The sequence below is a fragment of the Diadema antillarum genome, unplaced genomic scaffold, assembly GCF_040938485.1.
Source record: "Diadema antillarum isolate AM-2024a unplaced genomic scaffold, OU_Dant_1.0 seq00000854_RagTag, whole genome shotgun sequence".
Taxonomy (NCBI): Eukaryota; Metazoa; Echinodermata; class Echinoidea; order Diadematoida; family Diadematidae; genus Diadema; species Diadema antillarum.
The window spans coordinates 2,166,450-2,186,322 of NW_027271725.1; the positions used below are offsets into that span (position 1 = coordinate 2,166,450).

The following is a 19,873-nucleotide window of genomic DNA, read 5'->3' on the forward strand; positions in this document are numbered from 1 at the left end:
TATGGAACATTACACTGTTGTATGCTATGTCTACACAATAGTACACAAGCTTCAACAAAATGACTCTTTCCTGTTTGTCAACCCAAGAGTCCCCATGCAAGAAATATAACAATCTTAATTGTTCCACTATTTACTATATTTTATACACATATCTTTATTGTATTCACTTATTATCAATTGTTCAGGACATACCAGGGAAAACAAACAAACCTAAAACGTGGATATGCCAGGTATACTGTAAAAGCTGTTACCTTCGTGAGGGTTTAATTTTCACAAATTTCGCGAATTACTGTTGGGCCACAAATTTAACAACACACAAAAATATCACAACCAGACAGGTGTTAGTGCATTTACAATAGCCTCGTGTCAAATCGCAAAAACAACATCTTGCGAAAGTGTCTTTGACATCATTGGTGAAAATAACAGCTCAAATATATCCATGGATTATATATGGACATTGTGCATAATGTTTCTAACTGTATCGATTCAAAACAATGATATTTTTTTTTTTTAATGTATAAGCAAGATTGTTCATTTTCTGTTGTGCTTACACTATGAGACAGGTATAGGATAACAGAGTACCTGGTAGAACACATGTGGTATGGTGAAGTACAACTGAAGTATAGTCTGAATACATTGTATGATATGCAGATATCAAAGTCAAGAGCAGTGAGGTTTCGTCTTTAGAGAAGCTGTGTACAAGTCTTCACTGAGTGTAGTAGTAGGTGTCACCAACACTTTCTCCTCCAAATGAAGAGTATGACATGTGTGTTAGTGATTATATCCATTTTAATAGAGTATCAACAAAATTGCTTGAATCATATTTTGTGTGCATGTACTATGAAATGGGTCTTATTACCATAGTTAAAGAGTGATGATTCAAATTCACCTGATCTCTAGTCTCATACCTACGGTATTTGCACAGGGCAGTCGAGAGAAGAAGTAATCATATTTTTATGAACTTTTGTGGTTAGTGTGTGCAGTTTTAACATCCTGGACATTGAAACTGCTGAAATATTGCCATAGTTATAGTGACGTAAACTTTTGGTTCCTTCTGAGAGAGAGAGAGAGAGAGAGAGAGAGAGAGAAAGGGAGCTACTACTACGATATTCCTATAGGTAATGAAACCTACCGGGTATGTTTGATGATACATGTATTAATGCAGGCCATTCAGTTAGTTGTGGTTCTGTTTGTGTGTGCTTGTGTGTGTTTTGTTTGTTTGTTTATTATTAAATGAAAATCCCCCGGCTTGGAAACTTTATGTGGTAGAAAGCCTATTGCCTATGGATGTATTGTAGGTTGTGTATGAGGTCTATGGGGATATTGTAACCTTGTTTGGACAAGAGATAAGAACGTAGTAACGATACTGTCATTTGATGCCAAGTGAACTGTTACCGTGAAGTGGAATTTAATACAAGTAGTTGAGGTCTGTTTGCTCTTGAACTTTAAATGGCGAATGCATTTGAAGTAGTGACATTCCTTTTTGTTGTTAGGGTACCAGGAAGTTACTTATACATTTCAAAAAGAAGGACAATAGAAACTTTCTGACGGTTATGTTCTGACATGATCATAATGTGACAGAAGGTTTTGCAGCTGGATTTGTGGTGTTAAAATATCTCGAAAATATATACATTTTTGTACACTCCTATTCATTTCCACCTACATGTAGGATATTGAAAAACGTTCTATCTCTACATTTTGCTGATTCTTGCAGCTCAATGGGATTTCATTGTTGAATTAAAGGTTTGGTAAACACTTTCTTTTTAGATGAATTGCCGGTATTGTTACCACTGTTAACATTTTTTATTTGTTGGGATTTTTGTCACAATAGAAATTGCTAAGTGATATTGCCCTTCTAGAATAATTGGAAAACTGTTCTGAACTAGTATGAAAATGCATGAGCATGTTTGAAGATATGTAGAGTGTATCATATTATGAGAATACATTGAAATTACTGGTTGAAGGCCAAATTAGATTTCAAGTATGTGGTACTAGGCTGTTCGTATGAAGGTATTTTGATGTATATGCCTATGATATGCAATTGTGCTTCAATAAGCAGTTAAATGTTTACTGGTATACATTGTACATTGATTACAAACAATTTGTGTTTGAACAACCCTGAATATCCTTTGTTAAGGATGCATGTGAATCAAGGACCATATAGAGTACCGTACCAAAGTGATGATGTCGCAGTCTCTTTTCACAGCTTGGGCCGGGAACCAAGTGTGAGCATGGTTAGCAATGATTGAGTGTTCACAGATATTTAGGCCAGTTTAGGTTGTTTAGAACCAATTTCCAAGGCTATGAATTGCTATGACATCACACTTTGGTGCCTGTATTAGGTGATATTGTATGGATTAGACAAGTACCAGTCAACAATTGAATAAATATAATTTTGTTGTAGGGGACAACTTTTTATGTTCTTCCATGGGTAAAACATTGTATGTTCTTCCATGGGTAAAACATTGTATGTTCAAAAAGGAGAACATTTTTTGTTTGAGAAACAATTTTATAGCATTGATGCATATTATGAGGGAAGCAGTGAGTGAATTTGAATGTATTAATACTCTGGGGATTATACAGGTGGCTGAACCAAAGGTAGGAAGGACAAAACCTTTGTCTTATAAAGAAGGAAACAGGTTGGTTTTTATAGTGCATTTAGAGGGTGATTTAGAGCTGTAAGAGAGAACTTGAACAAAAAATGTAAGAAGATAAAAAGCAATGAGTAAATGTGCTCTTAGAGGCATGGTAATGTTGTGATATTGCAGTACAGTAACAAAATGTAAGTAATTGTTTGCTGCATCAGTAGTTAAACGGTGAATGGGATACCTGTAAATGTAAATTGCATGCAGTGATTGCCCTGCCAAAGGTCACATGGGTGAACTGTGACATGAAATCTCGATAATTACCTGAAACGTGACATCCTTTCAGTAAAGTTTTGATGTGTTTTTTTCATTTTCTTCTGCTCTTTATTCTTTTTTTTTCTCCCACAGACGCTGAACCCCAAGTGGTACGAAGACTTCCTCTTTCGGGTGAGTGCAACAATCACGAGAGCTGGCAGGATTCTATTGGGGTGCTGTTAGTAATCGGGGGGTGGGGGTGACTAATGCCCCTCTTTTTTTTGGGGGGGGGGGGGGGGGAGGCGGTTGACAGATCCCCTTGCCTTACTGGGCCAGTCATGTGCTGCGCTTTCACCAGCTGGGTTTTGCTGCTGTTACAGCTTCACAGCTTCCATAACCATGTTATTCCTAAATCCGTTTAGGGATGTTAGGTGGAACCATGCTGAGCCAGAAATGAAAAGTGAATATTCATAGAAGTACTACCCTGTGGAGACTGCTTTGTGCACCATTTCATAGAGATTGGGAACATACTGGTAGTGAAAACAATGTATTATGTGACACTAGACCCTTATGTCTGAAAATGGTCTTTAGAACATATATTGTAGCCTACATATTGGCAGAGACAAAGGCTAAGGCATGAACTCAAACAGCCATTGCAATCAAGCTTGTTGGCAGACAGACGTGACTGAGCCACTCATGCTATTTGGTTTGAATAGTCCCATTCATAACCAACTTATATTCCCATGAGAACAGAACCTGCTTGACAATGTGTGCTATAATGAAGAGTTGTCTTCAAGGGATCAGTGACAGCACAACTGGCATGATTGGGGCAAAGACTTTTACTTCTTCTTTTTAAAATTGTGCATATTTGATACCATTAATGTGACTGTAGAGACACACATTCAACTATAGAAAATTATTAATAGAAATCTTACTTTGAGAAAAAAAAATTGCAATTTTCATATCCCCAAACTATAGACAATTGCCTTGATTTACAATTGTTTTGCTCTCTATAGATAATGAATATACATAAACCTTATTATCCACAATGTGCTCAGATACACACCAATGTGATGACAGCATCAAGGGTCCTGATTAACCCGTTGAGGACGAGTCCCAAGTATAATCGGGCAGATGTCTATGGGAAATGCGTGTTGTAGCAAAATCAGCCCGTCCTCAGTGGGTTAAGGGTGTGGCTTCACTGAGACCATGTGATCCCTGATAATCACATGATCCACCAGAAGTTACACTATCATGCTTCCACTTTTAAGTGGCCGAAATGACCTACTGGTATTCGTATTCTGTTAGATCATACACAATAGAGAAGTGTACTGGACGTTTGCAGTCAGAAAATGATAGGGGATTTCCCATATATATGGCATTTTACTGGTAACAGTTTGTAACTAGAGAAGCACTCTGAGAGTGCAGACCTCCGCCAAGCATGCAGCTCATTTCCATCACTGATCTTGTTCTTCCATCAGTGATTTCCACCCATAGTCCTACGTACTTATAGCATGCTGAAAGTGTTTATAGTGTGTTGAAAGTCGCCCGATTTCCCAATATAGAAGCCTTTAATTGTTACGTCATAAACCCTCAGCTGCACGGCGCGCCTCGCCCTAGCAGAAACTATGAGCACACACTTTAGTACGCGCATACAAACCTCAAATATGCGCAGCCTGAACTCCCAAGTTCATTGACCCTACCTGCCAAAATATCAAAAATCCTTCATAAATTCCCCCAAAATTCTTGGATCACTATTAAAAGTTAATCGTTTGGTACTTGTGTCATTCTCAACCTTTCCTGCAAGTTTCATCCCAATCCGTTAACTACTTTTTGAGTTATTTTGCACACAGACAAACTAACTATTAAACTAACGAACATACACACAAACCAACGGTAACAAAAACATAACCTCCTCCCTTGGCGGAGGTAACTACGGGGAGTTTCTGCCGGAAGATAGTTGAATACACGCACAGTGTGTTTAACAATATGTATCTTTATCAAGCCAATTTTAGTGTACATGTACTTCACTAAACCTAAAATTGCTGATGAAAGCAATTTGGTACACCTATTAATATTGCCCCAAAATGTCTAGTGTTCTTACTTCCATGCTAGTTAAAAAGAGCACAAACTATGCAAAAATGTGTACACAGCAAGATATTTTCCTTTTACAGTGCTCGTAAGTTCAAACAGACTGTTAGTCAAATCTTGAATCTTGATTCTTGGAATAGACAGGTTCTGTATTAAATGTATTCAGATTTTCTGCAACTAGGCAAATCCCTGTCTAGGAAACTTAATGGAAGGGAGTAGGTGAATGAAATGCTTCAATACTAGGCCGTTGGAAAAGAAACATGATCCATAAATTGTAATATATTTGCAGCTATTCAAACAAGCCTGTGAGCTGCTGCCTTGTGCATGCATCCATGCTAGAGATATGCTGCACTCCGCGGGGTATCAGATACTAATTGCACACTTTGCTGACTAGTACTTTATACTCTTCTAAAGAGGAAGTTATTCTCAGTTCTCTTGGTCAGGTTTTTGGTATGACCTGTGATGTGAGAGGTTCTATTATAGTGAGTGATGGATATTAATGACACTGTTTAGGAATTTTAATGCTCTCTGCAGTTTTGTAATTCATGATAAATGGGAGTTGGTACATAATATGTGCATTGGGGTGCATTTCCAATGAACAATATTGTATTCTGAGTTTTTCTTGAATTGAATTTTCCTGCAGTGAATCAAAAGCCCATCATGCGTGCACCAAAACACTGACTGTATACAACTATAAAGAATGAATTAGAAGCTATGAGCAGATGAGATGCATTACATACATTATACATGTACAGTAACCGTAGGGTATCTCTTTTCAGTGATGGAAAAATTGTAGTACACTACAGCTGGCTGCATTTACTGCCATGAAGTTCATGGCACACACTGAATAATGGCACACATATTGGAAAACACAGTGTGACTACATTTTTATAATCTCACCAAACATAAGTTTATGAGGGGTTATAAGAATAAGGGTGTTGTTGATCATTTTTTTTTTTTTTTGGGGGGGGGGGGGAGAGGGAGGGGGCATAGCAGAAAATATATCCTCATTGTCACAAGACAAATCATGGTAAAAGTGAACTCTCTAAAATCTTCAGCTCTTCAGATGGAATTGTGTACACATGTTGATCATAAGGTATTAATGTAAAAGGATCCCTGTAGAAGAATGGGGCAAAATGTGTTTCAATTGTAATCTCAAAATTACCTTTTTTTTTTAAATATCCAGGATAGGAGTAAGAATCATGTTCAGAGGTAGTAATGATATGATCTTATTCACCCATGGTAGCCTCTTTAGTATCTAGTTTTTATCAGAGAAACCATGGCATTGACAGGTACTGTACCTGTTATATTGTACACCTTAGTGAAGAGGAGCAGTGTGGGCATATCATCTTGTCTAAGAATGAAAGCACAAGGCATGCACCACATCGTCCCACTTTTCACGAAGTGACGGAAGCCGCACGCTTTTCGTGCGGCTTACCGTCACTTCGTGAAAAGTGGGACGATATGTTCGCTCCTTTGAAAAGTCCCTTCACTTGCTCTTAAAACACTCCACAAGATCAAATATCTTGCTGCGGCAGTGCACATGTACGCAGATGAATGTATGTTCATCTAAAGGGAGTCTGAGATTACACTTTTCAGGGTTTTTCCTTTTTTTTTTCTTTTTTTTTAAAGCTGGCGGGTTTTTGTTTTTTTACCTCTCAGAATCATGAGTCAGCTCTTGGAAGAGGCACACATGGCTTCCCTTTGAATACCTTACAACTAGAATAGCTTGTTGTTTGTTATTTTGCCTACAAATATCTAGCTTTTGATGCTAAATTAGTTCATCGATTGCCTTTAGTCACAACACAAGTGTGACAGCTGTTTGTATGATGTCCTGTGTTTGCGTGTCATCCCCGGCTTTCCCGGCTTCCCTGCAGTCATTGACAGACTGTGTATGCGATCTGGACAGTTATCCGTCTAGACGTTAAACATGTGGCAGAGCTCGACCTGATTCAGACCTCTCTTTTATGTTTCAGCCCCTGTCAGAGATCTCTTTAGGTGATAAGGAGGACATTTCCAGTGTACTCATCTTTTTGTCTCTTATGTCAGGCACACTTGTATAGGTTTTTATGCCATGACAGGGGGAAGGTGGCTTGTTGCTATGACATCATCTTTGGCCTGTCAGGTTTAAGACTGCTAGTAGACTGCTCTTTCCTCTGTCAGAATATAGTTTGTTTGTTTGATTGTTTTTGTTTCACAGAATGTGCAAGTGATGATGTTGCCCCATTGGGGGGAGGGGGGGGGGGGGGGGTCTACATACCGAAATTGCAAGAGTATTATCCAGGGGGCATGCAGCAATCCTTGAATCTCATGATTTTTCAATAGTTTGCCTCATGGTGGAGAATATTAAACCCAAAGTTTCTATCACTTAGTGAAAAAAAAAATTGCTTGTCACAAAATGTGGAGAGGGTACAATTCTTGTGTATCATTCTCTGTGTGTAAACTCTCTGCCAATGGCCAGGTGTCACTTTGAATTGGTCCTATGATGGAGGGCTAAGAAAGTGTATTTCAATAATGTTTGTGCTCCAAGATAAATACTGAGTAGTGCAAGATAGCACTCACAAAATTCCATTCACCACCCAAGGTAATGTACTCACTGTTTTCCCGGAGGGCCAAACATCATAAGCCCCCATGTGCGTAGAGCTCACACCTGGGTCTGGTGTGCACCTGGGTCTAGAAGGATCTCATGGGCAGGGCTCGACACTAAGGCCAAGTAAAAAAAGAAACCAGTTTCTCGTCCTCGCGCGCATCGATTTTGGCCGCCGCATCGATTTTTTTACTATTTACTATTTTCAAAATGGCGCTGAAAATACCAAAAAATTCATAATTCTCGTCCCAGCCCGCTCCCCGCCCGCATCGATTTTCAGTTGCCGCATCGACTTTTTTGATATTTACTATTTTTTCGGCCGCCGAAAAAAAAAAATCAACAATTCACTAACCAATCGTGATGTCTTATTTCTAATTACGCTAGTGCGTCCTCTACTTAGCTGTAGTACAGCTGTAGCTTCTGTAGTGCGTATGTAATAACGCATGCATTTCACACTGCGAGCTCGGCAAGAAGGAATGACAAAGCAGTTGAACTGTAGTTTAATGGGCGGGCCTGGGCTGTGATGTACAGCGCACTCGGTACGTCGTGATGTAGACAGGACGTTGAGCACCTTTTGTACATTTCTCTCGTGCTGTTGCCTGTTGCCCGCTTCATGTGCTGCTAGATTGATTGCGCAATGTAACCACAAACCCCGTTATAACGAGATCCGTGGGACCGGCGATATTACCTCGTTATAACTGGTACCTCGTTATAACCATACTCATTAGAAACAAAGAAAAACATAAGCATGACGTCATATACCCATCAATGAAACTTAAACATATCCTTTGCATTGTTATTACACAATTATTGAGCGTTATTATTGAGAGAATAAAGGGAGATTATTTGTGAATTAGACGAAGAAATAGAGGCTGAAATGATAAGTTAATTTTTTATTGTAATTCTTGTTTGTTAAGCTTTTTCTAAACACCAGCGCAAATATGGGGGGCAAATATATAGTGTAGAGTAACATACAGGCCTTGTTTACCGTAACTTGCTAGGTATTTTTACGCTGTTGGTGCCCACCGGGAATGCGATGATTTCATGAATCATTTAGGCTGTAGTCTTGTACACATGTACAATGTATGATCGTTGCGCCCGAATGGATTAAAAATTCTTTATTTTCTTCCGAAAATCTCTTAGCGTTTTGTACGACCGTTCTTGAAAATATGTGACAGGATTGAATGTGGGAGGTTGTTATCCTGTTTACGCAAATCTGTACCAGATCTATTCAAACTAATAAATGCGTTTGTTTCTTTTTCTGATTTAGGTTAACATGCGTCATTCAACTTTTTTTACGCTACTGTCACCTGGCGAGATCGCGATGATTTCAGAGTAACATACGTGCGTTGTTTACCGCTAACTTGCGAGGTATTTTACACTGTTGGTGCCCAGCGGGAATTCGATAATTTCATGAATCATTTGGCTGTAATTTTATACAATGTATGATCGTTGCACTCGAAGGGATTAAAAATGCGTTCTTTATTTTCTTCCGAAAATCTCTTCGCGTTTTGTGCATCCGTTCTTGAACTGTTGAATGCGTTTGTTTCTATTTCCGAGCACCGATTAAGTAGGTTAACATGCGTCATTCAACAATTTTTACGCTACTGTCACCCGGCGAGATCGCGATGATTTCATTCATTATTTCGGCTTTAATCATACACACTCATATTTAAATTATCATTCGTTAAATGATAATGAACACATCCAGATCTATTCAAACTAATACATGCGTTTGTTTCTTTTTCCGAGCACCGATTAAGTAGGTTAACATGCGTTGTTCAACTATTTTTACTCTACTGTCACCTGGCAGGATCGCGATGATTTCACTAACTATTATATTTCTGCTTTGATCATACACACTCATATTTAAATTATCATTTGTTAAATGATAATGAACAAATCCAGATCTGTTCAAACTAATAAATGCGTTTGCTTCTTTTTCTGAACACCGATTAAGTATAGGTTAACATGCGTTACTCAACTATTTTAACGCTACTGTCACTCGGCGGGATCGGGGCGATGATTTTATTATTTCGGCTTTAATCATCCAAACTCATATTTGCTTAAAACCAGCAAAAGAACTGGAAGTCGGAACTAAAATTGGAAAGGACATAATGATGAGTTGCACACGCATTCCAATTGTCCATTTTTGGTCAAATTTTATTGTCGCTACATGAAAAGTTTTTGAATGCGTTATCTATTTTTTTTCTCGTTGCGCTGTGGTCTGACCTCATAAAAAATCACGCACGCGTTTCTCGCGAAAAAGAAAACCGAATGATTATGTTTAATAATTAGTAGGAACTTCGGAAGGTGTTCCTGTGTCTTATCGCGTGATTAAGAAGAAAACATGGAGGGAACGGTTCTCTGCAAAACGGGAAAAGACGTGGATAGCGAGATTTCGGTTTCCAATGTTTCATTTGTCGCGTGTTTGAAAGCGGCAATTTGGTATAGAAATGGAACCTCGTTATATCCGATCAAATTGCTTATGTTTTTCTTTATCAAGATTTACCGAAATTGTCCTCGTTATAACCGGAATCTCGTTATAATCGAACACGTTATAACCGATTCGTTCTGTCATTACACGCAAAGGAAAACGGGACCGACGCGATCACCTCGTTATAAGCGGTTCCTCGTTATAACCGAACTCGTTATAACGGGGTTTCCCTGTAGTAGAGGAGACCAGCCAGCCAGCATAGCATGCGTTCTGGAGCTGGAAAAAAAAATCGTGGAGTGATGGAGAGAACCGATCTCAAGCGCACGTGTGCACAGCGAACGGCTTTAAATAGTGAATATATAGTATTCAACTGGTTCGTATTCTGTCTTTCAGTAAAAAGGAAATCAGGTGGTTGTTTCACAGGGTTGACAATTGGCAGTACTGTCTGTGGCATTTTAAATTCTTGAGCGAATACAGCTGTAAGTTTTCATATGAGAAAAGATTTAACTCAGTAAGTTTGTGTTGTGTTGAAAGGCAAAAATAATGCTATGCATTTTCAGAGGAATGGTTGGATTCATAGGTTCAACAAGTGATGCATAAATGTGTATACAACTGTATTTTATGTTAAAAAAACGTGTTTTTTTTCCATACCCTTGATATGACTGAATGAATACAGTCAAAGTGTAGTTAAATTGGTATACTTGTCATGCATAAACAGCAATATACGCAGATTTGGTATTAACTTGTGCATCACTCAAATGATAAGTTGTTTATATCACACATATAAACACATATTACTGTCATTTTGACAATCCCCCCAAAAAAATAGTAAGATATCAAATAGTAAGGACCTCCCTCATCGCCTTGCTCAAAAAACCCGGACGAGAAACTACTTTCTTTTTTTACTTGGCTTAACGGTGGCCCGGTGGCCCGGTGGCCCGGGGCCACCAAAAATGCACATCGGGCCACCAAAATTTCAGAAATGAAATATTTGGTGGCCTGATCGGGCCACCAATAAAGGTCGGATGTTTGCCTTGGGGCCACCGAAAATAAAAGTTAGTGTGGAGCCATGTCATGGGTAACAATTTTCGAAAGGACTGGCCATTGAGCCTAGTGCCTTCTTTAAAACTATTGCTTCATACTCCCACCTATTCATAATTGACTCACCTGAAGGTGATAATAGAAACTGCAGAATTTCATTAGCAGAATATCATGGCTTTGCTTTGTTTGGATCAACATTTTATGTGGCAGGAGAAGGCCCTCATCGTGCTTGCCATATTGGAGAGCAGAAATGTTGTGATCACTGTCAGTGTAAAACGTTTTATCTGTGTAGCAGGCCTGTATGTATCATGTAGGCTTTGTTACACAAGCTGTTACCAGCTTTGAAAACTCCGAGTTACCGGTTCTTACTTGCAATTTCTTGGTGTTTTATGTGTCACTTGGATTAAATATGGACGCTATAGTAATAGTAAGGTTAAAAATGAGCAATACATCGTTTATCCCCCCCCCCCAAAAAAAAAAAAAAAATGGATCAAAAGTGTGAATGATGAGACTTTAGAATATGATTGTAAATTTAGGTTGGAGAGACAAATGAAAGAAATCATTTCTTCTGATATGGCTTATTATGATGTGTTTTATGCATTCCTGGCTGTGATGGCATAATCTTCAGTGCTGTTCTGTGCTTGAGTCTTTCTTTATCCTCATGAACATCATTGTAAATATACAACTCAAGTCAGCAAGGTTGGACAGTTCTTTTCCTTGATCCACCACAATGTTGAATGGTGTGTTTTGAAGAGGAGATTTAGTAGATTTTTCCCCTGTGTAGTATTTAAGTACTGTGTACTTCCTTCACAATCATAGGCTAAACACAGGGCCCTATATTAGGTATAATGAAGTGATACCCATCAACAGACACCCATCACGATAGACTGCTTTTGACATGAGATCAGCACTGTTGTGTGGATTAACCACATGCAGCCCTGGGCCAGTTAGAAAATTGATGACAATTTCCTTGAACACAGTATACTGCATTTCCTTCCTTTGTCCAAATAGGCTATTATGCCAAGGGGCAGCAGAGCTTACAATACATGTATATTGACAGTGAATGCAGAGTGTACTCCTACCAGTATTTAAAAGCCGACTGTGGTATCATACACCCAAGCAATGAGGCTCGAGTGCTCTTAGATACAGTGATAATGTTGTGCTCTTCAGAGTTGAGGAGATGTGTATCCAATGATGAAACTGAATGAGAGCATATGGCGTTTGACACTTGGTGCTGTGTTCGTGTGGACAGTTTCAAGCGCAGGACACATTGAGATTTCATTGAGCTCATTATGACAAAGTATGTTGTGGTATGGCATGATACCATGCCTCAAATGTTTTGTTGCACATGCAGAGCAGTGTTTCACAGTGCTTCCCCTTCCACGACCTTTCTTGGCATTTAGGTTGACATCAGATCAAGAATGGTGCTAGTCTGCATATTCAGACATGATAAAAATTAAAAACCAAGAGCCAAGATGATCTTGCCTACATGGGTTGTCAATTATTCCAGTTGTTATCACTGTAAATACAGCTGGTGCCACTGAAAATCTAATGTGAAGATTCACTATCAATTGATTATATTGATTAGGTACAAAAATTATATAGGCCTAAACTAACAAATCCTTGGTAACTTATGTCAGTTCATTTGCTTGGAAGCAAAAAGGAGTGACTGAAACTTGCATGTGAAAGTGCATACAACATATATGAGGATTTTCTGATCTGAAATATGTATATGATCTTTTCAAGGAAGCAGAGCTAAAAGTGTCCTTGTTTAATAGATTTTAAATGGTTTTCGTATGCATCTAAGATAATATCGCTTCAATGTAATTACTGATCAGTCAAGTTCAATTTTATGGGTGATACAGTTGCCAGCAGGGGTAGTGTTTATTTGCAATCGACTGACAAATTGCTCAACTTCAATGAAATAAACACTGATTACAAACAGGGTGTTCAGATGCAAAAAATGTATACTAAAATGGTATACTGTAAAACGAGGAATTTTCGCGTGCATTTTAATTTTGCGAATTTCGCGAGTGCCAAGATTCGTGAAATTAAAATGCATGCGAAAGTTCTTGTCTACACTATGTGCATTGAATGCCAGTGGCAGTTCGCGAAAATTTCATGCCGCAAAAAAGGCCGTCGGCTCCAATTCACGAAAAATTAATGCCACGAATATATCATGTTTTACGGTAGGTATACCAAAATGGTATGATGTGGGAAACTGCACATCTATACGACGTTTTCCAGAACGGTCGAGATCAGCGTCTGAACTGTCTGTCAGCTATACGATGATTCTCAATATATACGTTGTTTCTTTATCGAGTTTTGGTATAAACTGGCTTGAGTCTGAATAGGGGGTTAGTGTTTTAGTGGTATCTTTAGCCATGATAAAACATCATGGGCATACCAGTACATACTGTACATTGTACTTGAGTTGGACTCGAATCAACAACCTCCCGATTACTGGACAGGCGTTATATCCACAAGACTCAAGCTTCTGCCCTATAGCCAGTGATGATTCTTATCCTGTTTTTGAGAGGGTATTGCATATCTATTCAAAGGGGTAGTGTTTATAAATACCCATTTACTAAAGTTTCTACATACAGACACAGAGAATTTGTGCTGATTGCCAGAGAGGCCTCACAGTCTGATTTACAAATTCACTTGTTCTGATTCTTCTTGGCATTCCTGGCAAGAGACCTAAGGCTTGGTAAAGTGTTTTGCGCAAATATATAAATACCATACCATTTACCTTGAACCCCAAACCCTCCTATTGAAATGGGCGGTTCATCTGCATTTAATAAGCTGTTTGAACAGACCTACTGAACTGGAGACAAATATTCATCATTAAAATGGCCTGTCTTAGTTGGTATTCATTTTTTTTTTAATGCTTGGCCAGTTCATACACTTCCAAAATTAAAAGTTTGTAAAAATAAATATCTGCAACGCTATGGGAAAACCAATATCTCTTTTGTGGACACACACACACACACACACACACACACAAAAAACGAGAACACTGACTATTGCAATGCTGAATTTGGTCACTCTTTGTGTTTTGAGAAACTTGCGCATTAATTTGCCTCATACGTTGTGTGTGTGAGTGGCTGCAAAATGGAAAAAATATATATATTGATGCATGTAATAGTGGGCCATGATGCGAGAAACGGGTCCTTAAGACATAAATACCGAAAATGAGTTTTCTCCGCCATGTAGTAGAATGAACTCTAACATATTTAGATATACCGGGTAATGCAAACTGTTTTCTGAAATTCCACTCCTAAATGCCCCAATTATGACATTTAAAAAAGTACCGGTATGTTTTGTCCAACTCCTGCCACTATTTGATGCGTCTATGCTTGTGCGCACAGCTAGCTAGGATTTGTTTTTTTGCGCGTATTGGCTCGTTAAACTTCCACGCCCTTTTATGGCGCTTGTGCGCGATAGCACTAAGGGCCCTTTTCTCGCGTCATGGCCCATATATTTGTGCAACTCGCCATCATGTAGGGGTGCCCAGTGTCATGCTCCAGTCATTGTTTAGGCATGTGCCGTTCGAAGATTTTAGAGTGCTTCGCTGGCAGCCGATTTCAGTGTTTTTGGCCATGTCTGACCAGCATCAAATAATATGAAATTGTGCATTGCCATCCTAAAACTGATAACTCTTGAATGTGAGTGGGCCTACATTGTACCATGACCTTCTTTTGTCAGAGTTGGCTTTTGCACACTGTGACCATTCTTCCATGATGTAGTATTTCTTGCAGTGTATGAAGTTGCCTGTGTGCATTATACGCACAAGATCAGGGCTCCATTTCATGTTATCAGTGACAAGTTGTGATAGTTGTTATAAGCTACTGAAATCCTTGCATCTGATTGGCTAAAAGCAAAATTTGTTGCAGAAATGTGGCAGTTATCACTGATAACAATTTTTTTGAAATGGGACCCTGGTTTGGTCTACATAGTAAAGACTACCAGGTATCAAACCTTCAACGTGAAACTGACATTCCAGTGACAGGGACTGAGGCAAGCAGTGCAGTGGCAATGACATAGAGTGTGCTTTATTGGCTATTAAACTAGTCTGCAAAACAAAAGATCCCTGAGTGTTTCATGCCGGTCGAGTGAAGCCATCACATTACAAACTGCTTTCACAAGCCTATAAGATGAGATGGGACTCGAGAGCTCAGCTGATGCTCCGTCAAATGTCATTCTGTGAAGTGTGGCTTGCGTTATTATTGTGAACATGAAACAACCAAAACAAATAGCCTCTTCATCATGTAATGTCTGGTCGCAAGACTACATTAACGTGAAGAGGGCCTAAGGCTCACAAGAAGACATGCCATGGCATTTCATTGGTTTATGATCATGCAGGGCTGGTCATACATTGATTTCACAGTTGGCATTGCCTGGGGAAAGCAGCTATCAACATACCTATGAGGACAAGATCAGAAGTGGAATCTGCCATTATCATTGCTGGCCGAGAAATTTCAAACATATTCCCCTTTATCCCTCACTGTGTGCCTTCATATCAGGAATAGTACTTTTTAAAACAGTGCAGGAAAATTGTTTTGTTTGATTTACACCAAATTATGTTTAAAAAGCCCCACAAATCATATTGTGTAAACAATTGTGTAAAACATTGTTCAAATAGGCACGCAGTTGTGAGTTAAGATTTTGTAATATCCCCCCACAGGGCAGAGCTGAAATGACTCTTATAAAGTAGAACAACTAGGAATGTTAAAGAGAAGACAAGGAAATGCCTCCTGCAATACATACAACCTGTCAAATCTGTTGTTGGTGTAAACTTCTATTCTTTCACCAAGTGAGCAGGAAGACTTCTCTCACTATTAAAGGGGAAAATAGTTTGGTAAGACTGTCAAATTAGGCTGAATTGCTGGGAAACTGAGCATATTCGAACACAATTTTCATCAAGCCATTGTCACATACATCTAGTCATGCACTTCAAGTATGGGTATTTTTGAAGCGTTCTTGTCTTCATTGATAATAGTGTTTGGTAATCGTAGAAAGTGGCAGTTGCAACTTAAACTTAGGGTGCGTTCATGCGAATTCATAGCCAGAATCACAAACATGAATCATGATTCAAAACAGCGTTTCAAATCACGGTCTCCGCGAAAGAGCGTTCATGCGGGCTTTCGTCGACGCTGATTCTGGCTCAGCTCACCCTCTGCCATTGCGCAGCGCACTGCGCAGTTTGACCTTGTCTCCGCAACTTGAGCCTGACCTCCTGTTACATTCTTCTTCTCCCAACTGATCACTGAATTTATTGTATCGTTTTTATTTTGGTGAATACCGTCCAATTTGCTGTGGCATTTAAGCTGTGCCCACAGAACAAGGTATAATTTTAATTCTTCGTCTGTCCAATTGGTTCCTTTGGTAGAACAGCTGCAGCCATTACTATTATCAATTTGATCGGACAGTATTTACATGTACACTAGCATAGAATTGGTGTACGGCATTGGTGTATACAACGTATGGTACCAAAACACACGATTCATAAGACGTACACAAGCGCGCGCGCGAACGGGAAGCTGTGGGATACCCCATGGGACACGCATGCGCATAGCGCGCAATGACGTCACAGAATCATGATTGAAATCACGATTGCGTTCATGCAGTTTCTGCGATCATGATTCTGGCAGAATCATGATTCAAAACGCCCTTTTTTCCGCGTTTCAGATCGGCGTTTTGAAATGCGTTTAATGGAAAAATCGCATGAACACAATGCAACTAAACACGTTTAGGGACTAAATGCGTTTAGAAACGCAATTCTAATTTCGCATGAACGCAGCCTTAATAGATCGATATAACTAAGAGTAATACATGTATATTGTCAGCCTCCCTCTCCCATTGCTTCATAACCACAACTGCAGGCTTTTTTTCTTCCTCTGTCCATACGTAAATATTCATAATGCAGCACGGAAACCTGTCCAGTCTCAAATCAAAAGTGACTGAAAGGTGTTGGTGTATTTACAATTCTAATGACTAGTGATAAATGTTAACTTGAAATGCTATTACTGGTAGTACTAAACTGCAATCATCATATTTTTCATGTGATACTATTAAGTGTTTTATAATTGTCAACAGACCTGTTGTGTAGGATGCAGTATCAGTTTTGTATAGGAATTAGGTGGCAATCTCCACTTTTATGTAGGAGGCTAACTCTGTGTAAATGGCAATTTTAATGACTTGCTAGTCATAGTTGATCATAATTTGTCATCAAGAATTAGTATGATTAATGATTTGTGAAGTCGAATTTCAATCTGAGAATTATGAGGAATGAGTGAAATATGGAGGAGATTGGGAAAATGCTAATTTCCTCTCACATTTTTGCATTATCTGTCTGACATCCCTTGCATGCAAGTACTAGATTTCACCCAAGATCTCCCGCAGTTGGAGCTACAGTATGAAAATCATATCACATAAAATTCAGGGTAAAATGTTTAGTGAATTTTCAGAAATCTTACTCTTGAACCGTCCCTTGTAAACTCCTGTGAGTACTCGCAAACTCCTGGGTGACGCTTTAGTATGAAAGGCATCGCACGGGTAAACTCCCACATGAAAAGTTAGGTCAGCATACCAACAACGCCTGGCAGGCTATTTTGCTCATGAATGCATCATAACATGTGCTTGCACTGCAGAAGAGCAGACGAGAGAAATTTAACCAGGAGCTCATTCGCTAGAATCAAAGAAATATTTCATCGGTGTCCCAGGACTGTTCCATGTTGTATTCCCTATTAGATCTCTTGAGTGATCACCTGAGTGACTAGAATAAAAGTTGGTATGAGTTTTCTGTGAACTGTAGCTCAAAATTTTTCCTTGTAGGTAATTTAAAGCCAAAACATAGTTCTTGTATGCAATGCAGAACTGTTGATTTTGCTCTATGTATACGATAGATTATGCCTAAGAAATGCGTGAGATAATGCTGTCATAATAACATCTCAATTATTAAGTAATGATGAAAATGCAAAATATTAGTCATGAAAGCTTTATTGGAAGTACTGCAATCGCCAAACTTACCGGATCGTGGTTGCTACGTGCAGAGACTCCAACCCAAAGCACCGTCTGATCTGGAGATTCTCCCGCCTGAAACCCGTAGCAAACGGGAGACTCAAAGTTGATGTGTGCGAAGCGCGAAATTCCTAGGGTTCTATAGATACTCTCTGGTGCTAGCTAAGGCTTATTTTGTCAACATACAATAGCAATAAGTAAGAAATGCTTTCAAACGGGAGACACAGAGCCAGGGCGGGAGAAATCAAATCTCAAGGGGGAGAACGGGAGATTTTGCAAAAATGGGTTTTCGGCGGGAGATCTCCCGTCGAAAACGGGAGAGTTGGAGTCTCTGTACATGATTTTTTACATGGGATTACATCGATTACAATATATTGGGCCACAAGGATATAATCATATGCAATTCCATACCACTGTATGAACACAATTCGATCATTGTATATACCCACTTCTGAACAGGGAGGGCACATCAGAAAAAAATTGTCGGTATACAGAATACTGACTTGTAATATTTCATGTTATATCTCAGAATACTACAAAACAACTGCTAATGCAAATCACATCAGGCAGACAGATTTCTTGGTACAGCTTTTCAGCTTACAAGGACTTCAAATGGTGGAAAATGAATTTTTAAGCCTTTTCCAGTACTGTGTTAATTTTAGATGTCTGATCGGAGACAGCTGCAATATAATATACACGTTTACAACCATTTCTTTTATGGTACGTTGTACCATGAAATGCTTTCTATTGCGTACACATGTCTGCGTGCCCCTTCGTTGTGAGGGAGCTCCTCATGGAAACACTCCCAACGTTGATTACAAGTCAGGCAGAATCTGCCCATCTCCCGCCTTCCGTTCACTGCTATGGCAATACACTGTGCACAGTTTACACTATCCTTTGCATTGGAGTAACATTGATTTAGTTGTGTGTGCACACACTTGTAAACACTACCAGTCTCAGCTTCAAACATTATATCAATGCGATTCATGTTCAAACATTGAGTGTTTAAGCTTATCAAAGGTTATGTCTGGATTATTTTTTTTTTTTGGGGGGGGGGGTGGGGGCAGGGGTAGAAGGATTATGGAGATGTAATGAGGAAAAGGGAATATCCCTTGCCATGACTTTCATGTTAGTGTGAGACAGTGACAAGTACATTACCGGTACATTAAGAATGCTTCTATATCATCAAACTGTACCAGACCAATTCTGATTTTAGAATGTTTGTCTGAGCAAGTCATTCAACCCACCCCTATGGTCTCAGGCAAGGTATTTTTAACATTTTGTTGTTGATGTTTATATTGTATGTTTGTATGGTCATCATCCATCGTACAGTGTTGTATTAAAAACATTATTCTTTGCGTCTTTAGAGTGCATGTATGATCAGGAAAAAAAAGGAAGAATGACTCTGGAAGTGAGACTAGGGCTCATGTAGACTGTGCTGTCTGTGTTGGCCAGAAATCATCAGCCTAGCGAAGATGCCTGCTGTACACAGCATGCACAATTTATGCATGACTGGAATATGATTTGATTGAGACATGAAGAGATGACCAGTATACAATGTAGATGTCTGATGAGTTCAAGGGGAACCTGCCACCTTCAGGGAACTTGCTGGAGGGAGAGGGGGGGGGGGGGGGGGGTCTCGGTGAGAAAAATAAATGTATACGGTAAGATCAAATTCTTTTTGTCTGTCTAATAACAACCCCATCAGAAGTTTTGACTGTTGGTCATAATCACGTGCTTGAATCAGAAATCATACTTTGTCTTATAAGCATAGATGTCTTAGCAATCTTTGATTTTTCTTTCTTTATTCATTTATTCAATCAGTTATTCATTTATTTATTTGTTCATTTGTTT

General features: G+C 39.1%; 1 protein-coding gene across 1 annotated transcript in view; it reads left to right on the forward strand.

Annotated features, from left to right (window-relative positions):
* LOC139740464 (E3 ubiquitin-protein ligase NEDD4-like) overlaps positions 1-19,873 on the forward strand; it is a gene marked incomplete at its 3' end in the record, with an annotated part of 60,072 nt that overhangs the window by 13,841 nt on the left and 26,358 nt on the right. The window contains exon 4 of the mRNA XM_071651058.1: positions 2,994-3,032. Coding sequence (XP_071507159.1) covers positions 2,994-3,032 — 39 coding nt within the window. The remainder of the gene's footprint in view (positions 1-2,993; positions 3,033-19,873) is intronic.